The sequence below is a fragment of the Sander lucioperca genome, chromosome 2 (assembly GCF_008315115.2).
Source record: "Sander lucioperca isolate FBNREF2018 chromosome 2, SLUC_FBN_1.2, whole genome shotgun sequence".
Lineage (NCBI taxonomy): Eukaryota > Metazoa > Chordata > Actinopteri > Perciformes > Percidae > Sander > Sander lucioperca.
In genome coordinates this window covers 12,878,820-12,891,526 of record NC_050174.1, presented here as the reverse complement: position 1 = coordinate 12,891,526, position 12,707 = coordinate 12,878,820, and the positions used below count along the sequence as shown (strand labels likewise).

The window sequence follows — 12,707 nt, the reverse complement described above, 5'->3', positions numbered from 1 at the left end:
TAATGAACAAACCACATTATTGAAAATGTACTATACAACACAGGAGACCACTAAGACTTTGAATTTACTTGAAGTTTTCCAGGCCATGCAGGCTGCAGAATGTTGCCAGCCTGGCCAAAGCCTCTTGGATCTGTAAGGAGGAGTATCTTGTGGCAGCATGGTTTAGCATTTTCTCTGCTGTCTCAAAGGTCGGCCACGGAGCCTTGAGGCAGTATTCCACCACATACTGCTCATCCTAAGCAACACAAAAAAATAATATCTATTAGTGAGGGGTTAATACTTGATCCCAATTTTACTTTGCTACGATTAATTCAAGAGGTTATCAAGATTTTGGAACTGCAAACTGAGATTAGACTAAATAACTGACTGTGATCTTCATCAGGTTGGTCTTGGCCTCCTCCACAAGTTCAGACCACACATCCTGTCCATAGCCACCCACTGATGCAGAGGCCAGCTGCTCCAGCACAAAGTCAAGCTTTACCTTATAAACAAGCTGAACAAAAATATGATTGTTAAATGTATATAGCCCCAATTAAGTTAGTAATTACCACCAGCTGCACCACACCAAATAAAGTAACAATACAAAAGTATTTTTCTACTCTTCAAATCATAATTCCCTGGTGAAATAGTAAACCTTTTATTCCATTGTCCACTGAGGACAAAAATAAAAGTCTAGCCCACAACAGTCACATGAATTATACTTTTCCACTTACCTCTAAATCCAGCTCAAATGTGATGGCAAACTGTTCAGCCTCCTCAAACATGTGTTTGTGAAGAAGTCTGCTAAGTCTGGGAATATAGAAAAGTCAAATTATGCTGACATCATGTAGACTACACAAACTGCAACTAACGTTGAAACGTATCAAATCAAAGTTAGGTACCTGTTCTCAGGTAAAGCCTCCGTGAAGCATCTGACAACAACAGAAGATAAAGGCTCTCCTCGACTACTTAATGAAGAACAAGAAAAAAAAGACCACATAATATTTTAAAACATTCACCATATCACATAAGTACTAGCTGAACATCATATTAATCATAAAGAACATTGCTGACCTTTCTGGGTTCTCACAAATCCCCTCAAGTAAATAAAGTGTATCCTGAAATCAGAGGATAAAACAATTGACTTTAATGTGCAGAAATATTAACATCTAGAAATAGCACAAGTCCATATATCCATCCACAAAACAATTTAATAAGTGTTGATTGTTTACCATGTTTATTTTTGTCTGGACCAGGCAGGACACTGAGGAGACATCCAGAGAGTAGCAAACAGTCATGGAGGGCAGAAATCGTATTTGCAGTGAGTTGATCTAAAAAATTAAAACCAGCATATCGAAATCAGAATAGAACTTGAGACTATCATCTATTACAGTTTCTTCAAAAGGACTTGTACTGCTACCTGACTGTTGTCTTGCTTTGTCAGCGTAATCATCTTCATGCTGCCCTTGTCTTGACTGTAAGACACACAGATTCATTAGCATTTTTTACAGTGTTTAATTATGGCACATTCCTCTGTATATTTACAGCTACAGAATGTGATAAAACATTGATACTACGTACGCCACCATGGAGGCAGAGCCACATTCTGTGGTGAGTTCAAAGTCATGAATGGCCAGATCCTGCCAACAGTGAATCATGACGAGGAAATGTAGGTCCCAAAGACTAAGAGCATCCTGCAGCCGGGAAAAAAAAAACACACAAAGCAACCCATATGTAAACCTCTAATACTTTTGATCAAATCTCATGCAATGGTATATCCAACAGCTACAGGTGCTACCACTAAACTTACCTCAGTGTCAAGAATATACAAGAGATTTTCCACCACAACCATCTTCCTCACACCTTCGAAGTAAGCATATAAGGAGAATATATATGTTACAATTCCCACTGAATCCACTCTAAACCGCTGAACCGCTTCATATTGTGTTTATGTTTCTTATCTTTTCTTTTACCCAATACTTTGTGTTTTACTATATACTATACTATACAGTATACACGTCGGGAAAAAAGTTAAATGTTAAATATGTAGATGATAATAAATATTCAGCATCTTCCAAAAGGCACATTAACAATGTGTAACTATGCACTGTAGATGGAGAAAACGCTGACCTGGAATCAAGCCGCTGTTGACAGATTGAGCAAGGCACATCTTGGCCTGATTAGGGTCCATCGTCCAGTGAGTCACAATATGTTCTTTATCCCCCTGCGATAATAACACATTACATCAAGAGTACATTTTGTTAAACTATTTATATAAGGATTAACTACAATTCCTAGGTTAAGGTTTTATTTACACGAATAGCTTAAAGCTTAATTTAAAGTTTCTGTTAATATCATGGTAAAGATTAGTTTTCATCTTGAAAACATACTTCATATGCTTACATTTACAGGAAAAGGAGACATGCAACATCATAGTATAAAAAGGGATTGAAATAAAATAAGCAATAAATATTTGAAGTATCATCGTCCATTAGTATAGAGTTCATTTCATTTTGTCCTTTAAATATGTATCATAACTGCAGGTGGTAAATAAATGAATAAAACTTCTCTCACAGACACTGACCCCGATCAATAAGTGGGTTTCACGGCCCAGATTGAACATCACTGCTGTACTGCAGCCCTCGTCATGGTAATCACTGGTGGAGCAGAAGTCTATCTTGAGGAGCGACTGGAGCTGAGTTGAGGAAAAGTGGGGTTATAGTTCTGCTGTTATATATATATAAAAAAAAACGTGGAAAGGAGATTGCCTTGACCTACCTCTTTCAAAGCTCCCACATCCATTTTTTCAATGGCTGTGTTGACAAAAGAAGAATGAATGTTTAATCTGGTCAACACAATGTCTCCAACAGAACTTAAAAGTCAACTGCCTATGATGTTTTGATACCTGTCTCGATTTTTCCCAGTGCAAGGTTTGTAATGTGGAAAAAACCATCCTTTATGAGAAGGAACACATGGTACATCCCTGTCAAGAAAAAAATATATCTGAGAAATTAGCAACACACCATTCAGAAAACATAAAACACATCATTAAACACCTAGAGTTAGAAGTTCCTTCAGGTTTCCAGTGCACATTTCACCTTCATTTATCATATTAATTTAGAAATGTTACCAAAGGATGCCTTGTCCTCCTCTATGTTGAGATAGTGGTATGTTTTCTTATCTCCATTGGATGGTTTCTGTACCAAAGCCTACAAACACAGAAAATGACAACATGTTAATGTACATACGTGAAACACATTGTGCACTCATTTCAACTCAGGATTATTAGAGCTGGTGCCATCGTCTATAGTTGAGAGTGTTATTCTTCAAGCGTAGGTGAAATCAGACAGATACACTATAACAATTCAAGACCAGACAGAGCGATCATATCTACTGTAATCCAACACTGGGAGGCCTTAAAAATATCAAACAGCACTCATACCTTGGTGAGAAGGATTCTCTTGTGTGGAACATAGATCAAATGAAGGTTTCCATTTCTTTCACAGACCATCAAAAACTGTCCTTCCAGGCATACATCAATGGCATCCACATCAGTTTCTGAAAAATAAGTTGTGGTATTAATGTACAGTAGTTACTGTGAAAGGCCAAGCTGCAAAAAGGAAAAACATGATGAAATCTGGCATGTGACTTAAAATTTACAGTATATCAAACTGATTTAGTTTGTACAACACAGGCAGTCTTAATACAGAGCAAAGCAGTGCTCATCAGCCATCTCTTAACAAATGATTGGACCTCCTGATTTGGGTGCAACCACATACACAAACTGACATCTGACAGATAGTCAGTAGATACACAGTAGAATAGTGTGAAGATGAAAGGAGGAACATACCAAAGTGCAGAAGCAGCAGGATGGTCTGATAGCTCTGGTCAAACAGGATAACTGTCTTGTCAGCAACAACAATGCTCCAGTTTGAACCACTGGAGGAGGAGAGACGGGGATCTGCTTGCACCTGCAAAAACCAGCATTTCCATCCTATGGCTGATCAGTGCTTTCACTAGTAGGTCGACAGACTGTACCTAAAGTATCCACTACTAATTACTGTAGTGCCGTTACTTTAAAAGAAGGAAACTGCAGAATGATTCGCTTTGCCCCTAGGTGTGTGAGTGCGAAGTAAATAAAAGCCATCACTCTGATGAACAGCTGACTTCTGATTCAGTGTCAGGTTCAATTCCTGTGCAATAACCCATCAACACTGTCTCTAATCAGCATCTGTTTACTGGTTCCACTTATTATTTATTCATCATGCTCTATTTCAGAGCTGTTCATACTGTTCATATTGTAATATAATACAATACTTATATAATAATATAATACTTATTTATTCCAGCATCCCTTGGACTATGCTCCTTAATTAAAATAATAATAATTTATCATTAGAAATAATTTACTCCTGCACACTTTGCACTCTTCATTGCACTACTGCCTCAACCTGTCTATATTGTTTCTGTTTATAGTGTGTATATATTGTTTGTTTTTGTTGTTTGTTTTGTATGAGTAAGCACATTGTGAGCAATGTATAATCCAAAGCAAAATTCCTCGTATGTGTCCTCATACCTGGCAAATAAAACTGATTCTTAGTAACAGGGATACAAGAGCATATTCGAGTTCGTGTACTGTAAATATTGACATTCGTTAACGTTACCTCATTGGCAGTGGATATTTTGACCAGTGTATCCACCTGATACAAGCCGCTACCATTTTCCTCCCTTGACACACTGCCGAAACGGACAGTGTTTGTATCCTCGTTGGTCAGAAGTTCAACGTCGCTCCACATCGCCATTTCGTGGAGCTAATAAGTTACATGGAGGAAAATGCGTATTTATTTTTGAACTAAAAATAGTTCAATATGAGTAGTTTACATTAAATGTTTTTCTAGCTAATAATTCGGTTGCCCGTTAACTCCACCTAAATGTTACTAATGCTAGTAGACCAACAAAATGTAAGATGACCTGCTGATATCTATGACCAATGGCGAATTGTCGGACTACAATAATCATAGTAACCACAGATTGTATATAAAGAGGTAGTGACTCACCACTCCACTGAAATAATCAGACAGCTAAAACAACACACAGAATCGACATAACTCAACAGCTTTAGAATTTGGCGGGTTGCTGTAGCTAGGTTAACAGCGGATATGTTTTGGTATTTTGCCCTGGGTTTTGTCTAATAGATACAACTTCCATCTCAGGCTTATGGCTCAGGCTACGTACAGAAACCATGCTTCCTTCATTAGGATTGGCAGAAGTACACCCAAACCACAGCCCACATTTTAATATTATCCATCTGTAATGAAATCATAACCATTTAATTGACGAAGCTTGTTTGGGCTGTACACAAGTCTGTGAGTAAGTGTGGTGCCTGACAGGCAAAGTGTAGGGGCAAAGACCAAGGATAGGGGCGGGGCATTACAGAAATATCCGGAAAATTTTGCGCATGGATGTTGAGGCTTTGTGGTGTTGCCAGGTTGGATATATTTTACGGCTGCGGTTTAAAGATTAGATAGATTAGAATTCATAATATGCATATGCATTTTTTTTAAATTGGAATCAATTGGAATAATTAACAACACATTTTACAGATTATTTATTTAAAAAAGAAAAGAATACCAGCGCTAATAATTTTTTTCCACATTATTAAATTTGCAAAACTCTGCACACACAGTGGTACAATTGAATATCTCGCATAACTCGTAATTGTTATTTAATTACATATAATTGAATTGACTTCGTTAAAGTTGAATTACCTATTCTATTTTAACTTATTTGCTGTGGTCCGCTCGGTCTGGGTTCAACAACTGTCAGCATTTGCCTGAATGTAGGGGTTAGGACAGGCAAAACCTGGCAACTCGGATCAAGTTAACAGAGCTAGACAACGGCTGTTGAGAAGCAGCTAAGTTCCTCTGGTTTGGACAGTCAACAAAGCAGCCGTGTAACGTTAATCAACAAAGTGTGCTTCAGGATTATGTCTGTAAGTACCATTATATAACGATAATCATACATACATAAATGCAGGAACATTTAAATAACGTACGTATAGGTTTACGATTCTATTTAGACATTATTTGTCTTAACGTTAAAGATGGCGGTTAGCGTTAGTTAGCTTAGCTAGCTAACGCTAAAATTGCCCTCTGGTGAAGTATGAATGGCGAACGTTACGTTAGTAGGATTAAACTAGCTAATGTTGATAGCATACTTGTTAACTGGCTTGTTTTTGTTTAACTGCCCTTTCTGTAACAATCTGGCTATACATTTTGGTCTAAAAAACATTGTCATGATACTCAAATTCCCCGGATGTCATGTTTCGAATACGCTTAGCTAGAGAATTGCCTATATTAGCTAGCTAGACATCAGCAACGTTAGCAGCTATTTAACATTGTGATTAACTGTGAGATGGATCTTTTATAGTAAACTAAGGTAACATTAGTGTTATTGATACCACATTTGAAAGCGCATTTGAGTCTGTATGGATAGTAACTAATGGGCCATTAACTTATTACTATCTGACTTGGATTGATTAAACGTATTCACGGATGTCGCATGTATAGAACAAGGAACCTTACATAGATCAAGATCATACATCTTTTATAAACATACAATCTATGGTATACCCACAGATGGTACCGTTACAGTGAATTGAAAAGTGCTGAACATCAAAAGGCTGTGCATAAGACAACAAAAACAATCTTCAATATGAAAAGAAACTTCCCATAATGCATACGAAAGAGAATGCATAAACAAATGGTTTAAACCGTGTATTTAATAAGAAGATGGGCTATATAGCATTTCAGCCCATCCTTACTAAAACTGTTTTTTTTAATTTGTATTTAAATTTCCTCTGCTGTTGCAATACATTTTTTCCTTTCCTATATATATATATATATATATATATATATATATATATATATATATATATATATATATATACACACACACACACACACACATACATAACATATAACACACACATATATAACATAACACACACACATTATTTATTTATATACACACACACATATATATATATATATATATATATATATATATATATATATATATATATATATATAAAAATAACACACACACACATTTTCTACAATTCTTACAGTTATGAACATTACGTCACGCCAAAATTAGTTCAAAAGTCAGTTAATCCTGACATTTCTTAAATGTGTATTTTTGTGTCTCATTTGCAGTGGAAAGATTGAGCAAAATGATTCAAGGATAATAATCTTAAAGTAATTCCTTCAGCCACATTAAAACGCATGTCCTATATTACCCTGTTCAACAAAATATGTTTAGTTTAAAATAGTCTCATACACTGGTACTTTAACAACATTGTAAAGGGTTTTCTAATTGGCTATGGGCTAATGTCAACTGCCGTTGGGAGTGTATACAACAAGGACATCAATGCTTGAGCATACTATTTTGCTGCTGATGTGTGTTTATCTCCTGTCCATTACTTCCAGGGAAGTGACAATGACTCTGTTGACTTGACCAGAACAGGCTCCCCAGTTTATCACCGAAAAAAACACAGCATGGAGTCATCCAGATCTCCCAGAAGTTCCAAACACCACCATTCAAGGTCAAGGTCCCGCTCCAGGGACCGGAAACGTTAGTATTCAGTAACGATACCCAGACAGTGCTGAAAAGGCCAGAACAATTGGGGACAAGTCTGTAATTGTGAGGGGACTGAGGTCTCTTCACTATAGTATGGGGGCAGTATATTAACATATACCACAATCAGTGTTTAAAGTCTGTAGTCTCTCATGTTCTTGTGCAGATTTAATGTCTCCACAGAAATAGTCAATTCCCCAACAGAAACTACTGCAGAATTGTGTCCAACAACTTCATACATTATTATATACAGTAGCTTTGCTGTGTGTTTTTCCATATTTGCTCTTCTCAACCTTGTTTTGTTTTACAAGTCTGCTGAAAGTTTTTTTTTGTAATGTACTTTTGTCAGCACTCTGCTTCCTGCTGTTTTCAGGTGACCGGAAATACAGACGGAGTCGCAGCAGGAGTAAAGAGGTAATTAATACATTCATTTCTATGAATAAAAACACATTTGATGTGATTTTGAAGGCCTTAAGTTTTCCTTGTTAGTTTTAGGTGGAGGTAAGTATATTTCATTAGGTTAAATGTTTCAATAACGAAAGTTAAGAACAAAAGAAATATATGGAGATGAGCTTAGTCACATGGAAAGGGTCCTTTTTTTTACCCTTCCTATGTTGACATGTTTCAAAGGAAGGTTTCATCCTTGGATATCTGTCATTGTTTGTAACCATGGTAAATGGTGAAGAGCAGATTTTTTTGTTAAATCCTGTGTGTAGATCACATGATAACATTTCTATAATAAATCATACTCAGCGTGCTAATGCACGAAGAGACTGAACAGAGGACCCTGCTGACATAGCAAAATAATATGTCTACTACTGGGACAGGTAAATATCTGCCATTCAAACTCCTATTTGTCTCACACTATTAGTAAAAAAAATTGGAATTAACTCTTGCATCTCTTTCAGCTAGGGATGGGCATAATTCAATTAGTAACAACTACTGCCCAAATCTTTAGTGATACGCTACATCTTACTAATTAGGACCCATTCCAAACTATGTTCACATGAGATAGAGATAGTGTGACTCTGCTATAAAGAGAATTTGACATAAGATGACGCATAGGACATTAAACCTGGCAAAAAAAAATAGAAAGAAGAAATGCATTATTTTAATTTAGAGAGGGTATCTGTGTTTTTCATTTTCATTTATCATTGTGTGTTGTATGATTTGGATGACGTAAGTAAAGAAGCTGTAAAACGTAAGTTGGAGGCCCATCCCTACTTCTACCTTTCAGCCGGTTCAAGTTCAAAGCATTTTGGTAACATTGAAAAATCCACATTTAAGTTTTTTCCTGAAAATCAGATATTACGGGTTGAATGCACGCTATTACAAGATGTGAGAGGTTCCAACCGTGCTGGTTTGATTAATTACATTATTACATTACATTTATTTAGCTGGCGCTTTTATCCAAAGCGACTACCAATAAGTGCATTCAACCATGTGGGTACAACCCCAAAACTGCAAGAATCATGCAAGTACATTAACTTCATCAAGTGTGATGATTTACTTCAACTTCTGCATTTAGAGACAATAAGAGATAGAGAACATGTTTTATGGGCCAAGGTGCAGTCTGAACAAGAGTTTTCAGTCTGTGATGGAATTCCTGTAATTACATTGAAATAGTCAAATTAGTCCATATTACAGAAATGCCCACACTAGCAATCATGTTCACAGAATGACATAGTATATGTTATGAAAGTGGATTTGAAATGACAAGGATTTTTTTTCAACTTGTCAAAATTTATTACATACCTTCTGCCCTAAGCCATGGTACTAACTCTTTTTGTTGCACTATTTTCCTGAAAGAGACAACTTCTTCTTAAAACAGGCACGAAAGAGGGACTCTGAGAAGCCATCAAAATCACACAGAAAAACAGACGAGCAGCAAGAGCCAGAGAGACTTTCAGCAGAGAATGGAGAGGAGCGATCCAGACGCAAAGATAGGAGGCCCTCCAAGGGCAGGAGCGTGTCCAGGTCACACTCACGAGAGAGGTTAGTCCGGATTAAACTGCAGAGAGAAATATGTTCAGCGGTCCTTTGACTTGTTTAATGACGCAAAGGAAAATCATTGTGATCAAGGGTCTGTTATAGCGTCTGGATTAATGATGCTTTGGCTAGAACTTTTATTAGAAGCCCAACAAATGATGTCAAACATGATGTCTATTGTAGAAGTTCTGGTCTCATTGAATACACTTAGCATTTTTGATATACAGTAGATCATCTGTTCTTAACATTAATCAAGGATAAATGTATGGTAGCAATATAAATCATGGCAGTAATTTATGTGATTCATGTTGATGGATCTTATTGCTTTCAGGCGGCCTCACAGCAAAAGTAAGGACAAGCGGCGATCACGATCACGCAGCCGGGACAGGAAGAAGAAGGCTAGGTCTCGCTCAGGTTCAAGGACCAAACACCGTCATCATAGCAGAAGTCGCAGTAAGAGCAGGTGAGCTTAATTGAAATGTCCATGTTTCTTGTGGTTAAGTATTTTTGACTTGTGTTCCTGCATGCTTACCATCTACTTGTCATTAACAGTATGCTCATAGATTTTTTTTTTGGTTGTTCCACCAGGGAGCGAAAGAAAAGGAGTGAGAAAGTGCGCAGAAAGAGTCGAAGCAGGTCTGTTAATCCACCTGCCTTCAGGGGCCGAAACACAGCTATGGATGCACAAGAGGCCCTGGCCAGAAGGCAAGGCAACAGTTTACAGGGCATTTACAATATAGACGGTTGGTCATTCTGTTCTGGCCAAATCCAAGAAATGGTAGAGGTGCTTATTGTATCTGTGTAATAGCAGCTACAAAGCTTTAAAAAGCCTGTTATACAGACATTGTTAACTTTTACTGCACTACTAATGCCTGACATTTTAAGAAGATGAGATGGCTAGCAGGCAAATCACAGATAAGGAAGTACATTTTAAAACTCACCACTCAGCCACCATTCATTCATTTCTGAAGTTATTCAGATGAAAGTTGTTGGGTTTGGCTGTAATTTGACTTCTCACCTATGTTGCACTTGCCAGAGAGCATTGTTGTTCATAAAACCACATTGGTAGGAAAACAAGGAAACATAAAATTGACATAGGTGGGGTGTACTGGTGCTTTAGGTATCTAAGACACTGACCATGTAATTTCGACATCACCATTTAGAGTCTGGCCGGGGACCTTTGTTGCATGTTACCCCTCTTTTTTCTCCCTTTTTTATTTCCTTTCAAATCTCTACTGTCCCCTTTTTAAATAAAGGCACAAATGCTCAACCAATATATATGTAAAGTCTGGCTGATGTCTCCCAACATGTTGAGCTATGAATACAGGTCATATTATCACACACAGCAGTGAGCACAATAGGCTTTTAAACCTTATAATTAACCATCTTTTCTCTCTTTTTCTTTCCAGGCTGGAGAGAGCCAAGAAGCTACAGGAGCAGAAGGAGAAGGAAATGTTGGAGAAACAACAGCAGCAACAGCAGGAGATAGCTGCAGGTAAGAAGGGCTGATATTGCCACGTTTTAAAATTGATTATTTGAGTCAAGATTCAGTTACTTACTTATGCTGGTCTGGGTATTTTGTTTCCAGTGACTGCCCCTATCGCAGCAGTAGCTGCTGCAGCTGCAGCGACCACCTCAAACCCTGCCCTTAATGTGGCGGCCCTCCTGGCCTCTGGGACCCAGGTCACGCCTCAGATAGCCATGGCTGCGCAGATGGCAGCCCTTCAAGCAAAAACACTGGCAGAGACTGGTATTGCTGTGCCCAGCTACTATAACCCATCCGCTGTAAACCCCATGAAGTTTGCAGACCAGGAGAAAAAGAGGAAAATGCTATGGCAGGGAAAAAAGGAGGGGGTAAGATTGGATTTTGCCGTTATTTCTTCTTTAGTCACCATTTCTATGCGTGCACAGCATTTCCTCCTCAATTTGTTTAAAAGGATAATTTTACGTACAATATTTGTATATATTTATCATTACATGATGCTTATCGTTTGTTTTTAAGGACAAGTCCCAGACAGCTGAGTTGTGGGAGAAGCTAAACTTTGGAAACAAGAACCAAAATGTTAAATTCCGCAAACTAATGGGTATTAAAGTAAGTAGAATTACTCAACTAATGGGTATTTGCTGTTAAATCTTCAGTCCACCACTCTAAGCTTTCTAAGCCTAAACTTCTCAGAGTTAAATTGAATTTGGTGTCTTTACAGGGAGAGGATGAAGTCGAAGCTGCCAAACCACTTAACGATGAAGGCTTGAAGACTCTTCAGAAGCAGGAGGAGATGTTTAGGAACCTTGACGTTCAGTATGAAATGGCTCGATCACAGACACACACCCAGAGGGGAATGGGCCTTGGCTTCTCCTCCTCATTCTCACGTGGAATGGACTCTATCTAGTGCCAACCATTGGCCTTCTTTGCCACTCATCCAGGATACCCAATTATCGCTAGCCCTCAAGCTTGCATGGATGTTGCTCTGAATCTGCAATTTATTTATAGAAAACATCTTGCATATTGGAACATTATAATGTAAATAGCCGGATGCTGAGTTTGTCTCAGTGTTAATTAATCTGTACTGTAATCTTTGCAAAAGGATGCATCACTTTGACTGGTTGATACTGGTTAATATTAGATATTTGTTTGAATAATGTGGTAGCTTTTTTTAAAACTCAAATATATATTGATATGTGGTTGTTTGAACATTAACTGAATATAATGTGGTTCAGTAGGCACTGTTTACATCCATTTAGCAAAAGACATCTGAAGTCAATGTAGCATTATCAGAATCCCCCAGATTAATTTCTCCTGATTGGGGAAAAAACAAAACAGTGGGTTGTAATACATAGTCTTCAGGATTGCAATGGGTAAAGATGTGCTTGACATGAGAAATCACACATATTTCAAATGTTCTTGAAATAAATTAGTTTTGTGTTGAATAAGATTTTTCATACATCACCTCACTTAATTATTTTCATGTGATATCTGTGGGTTATTACATTTTGGTTCAAATTAAGTGTTGCCAGAGCTGGCTGATAAATATAAAATTATAGCAATAAATATTTTTCCAGAATAAATGTATATAGCAACAAAGGTGGCAAAACCATGTGGA

The 12,707-nt window shown here is 37.5% G+C and overlaps 2 protein-coding genes across 7 annotated transcripts in view; one reads left to right on the top strand and one right to left on the bottom strand.

The window, feature by feature from the left end:
- kntc1 (kinetochore associated 1) overlaps positions 1-5,163 on the bottom strand; it is a 28,981-nt gene extending 23,818 nt beyond the window's left edge. For 4 of the 5 annotated variants that reach the window (XR_004106669.2, XR_004106670.2, XM_031309156.2 and 1 more), the window contains exons 1-18: positions 5,037-5,163; positions 4,644-4,790; positions 3,830-3,950; positions 3,422-3,537; positions 3,110-3,188; positions 2,885-2,962; positions 2,758-2,792; positions 2,564-2,674; positions 2,110-2,203; positions 1,790-1,842; positions 1,561-1,673; positions 1,400-1,454; positions 1,212-1,310; positions 1,054-1,097; positions 882-947; positions 714-789; positions 368-493; positions 69-235 (exon numbers count right to left, since the gene is read on the bottom strand). Coding sequence is in view for 3 of the 5 variants with exons in the window: in XM_031309156.2 (XP_031165016.1) it covers positions 69-235; positions 368-493; positions 714-789; positions 882-947; positions 1,054-1,097; positions 1,212-1,310; positions 1,400-1,454; positions 1,561-1,673; positions 1,790-1,842; positions 2,110-2,203; positions 2,564-2,674; positions 2,758-2,792; positions 2,885-2,962; positions 3,110-3,188; positions 3,422-3,537; positions 3,830-3,950; positions 4,644-4,781 (1,571 nt within the window). In the remaining 2 variants the exon portion in view is untranslated. The remainder of the gene's footprint in view (positions 1-68; positions 236-367; positions 494-713; positions 790-881; positions 948-1,053; positions 1,098-1,211; positions 1,311-1,399; positions 1,455-1,560; positions 1,674-1,789; positions 1,843-2,109; positions 2,204-2,563; positions 2,675-2,757; positions 2,793-2,884; positions 2,963-3,109; positions 3,189-3,421; positions 3,538-3,829; positions 3,951-4,643; positions 4,791-5,036) is intronic. The other variant, XM_031309157.2, reaches the window with a different exon arrangement.
- A 647-nt stretch (positions 5,164-5,810) lies between these two features.
- On the top strand, positions 5,811-12,539 carry rsrc2 (arginine/serine-rich coiled-coil 2). 2 transcript variants are annotated; one of them, XM_031308984.2, is made up of 10 exons: positions 5,811-5,971; positions 7,470-7,614; positions 7,991-8,031; positions 9,449-9,612; positions 9,938-10,069; positions 10,195-10,242; positions 11,016-11,101; positions 11,195-11,460; positions 11,609-11,698; positions 11,811-12,539. In XM_031308984.2, the coding sequence occupies exons 1-10, from the start codon at positions 5,966-5,968 to the stop codon at positions 11,994-11,996; spliced, it is 1,164 nt and encodes a 387-aa protein (XP_031164844.1). In that variant the 5' UTR covers positions 5,811-5,965; the 3' UTR covers positions 11,997-12,539. The 2 variants fall into 2 exon arrangements, with proteins under 2 accessions (XP_031164844.1, XP_031164843.1); XM_031308983.2 differs by having other exon boundaries at positions 10,195-10,311.
- The last annotated feature ends 168 nt before the right edge of the window (positions 12,540-12,707 follow it).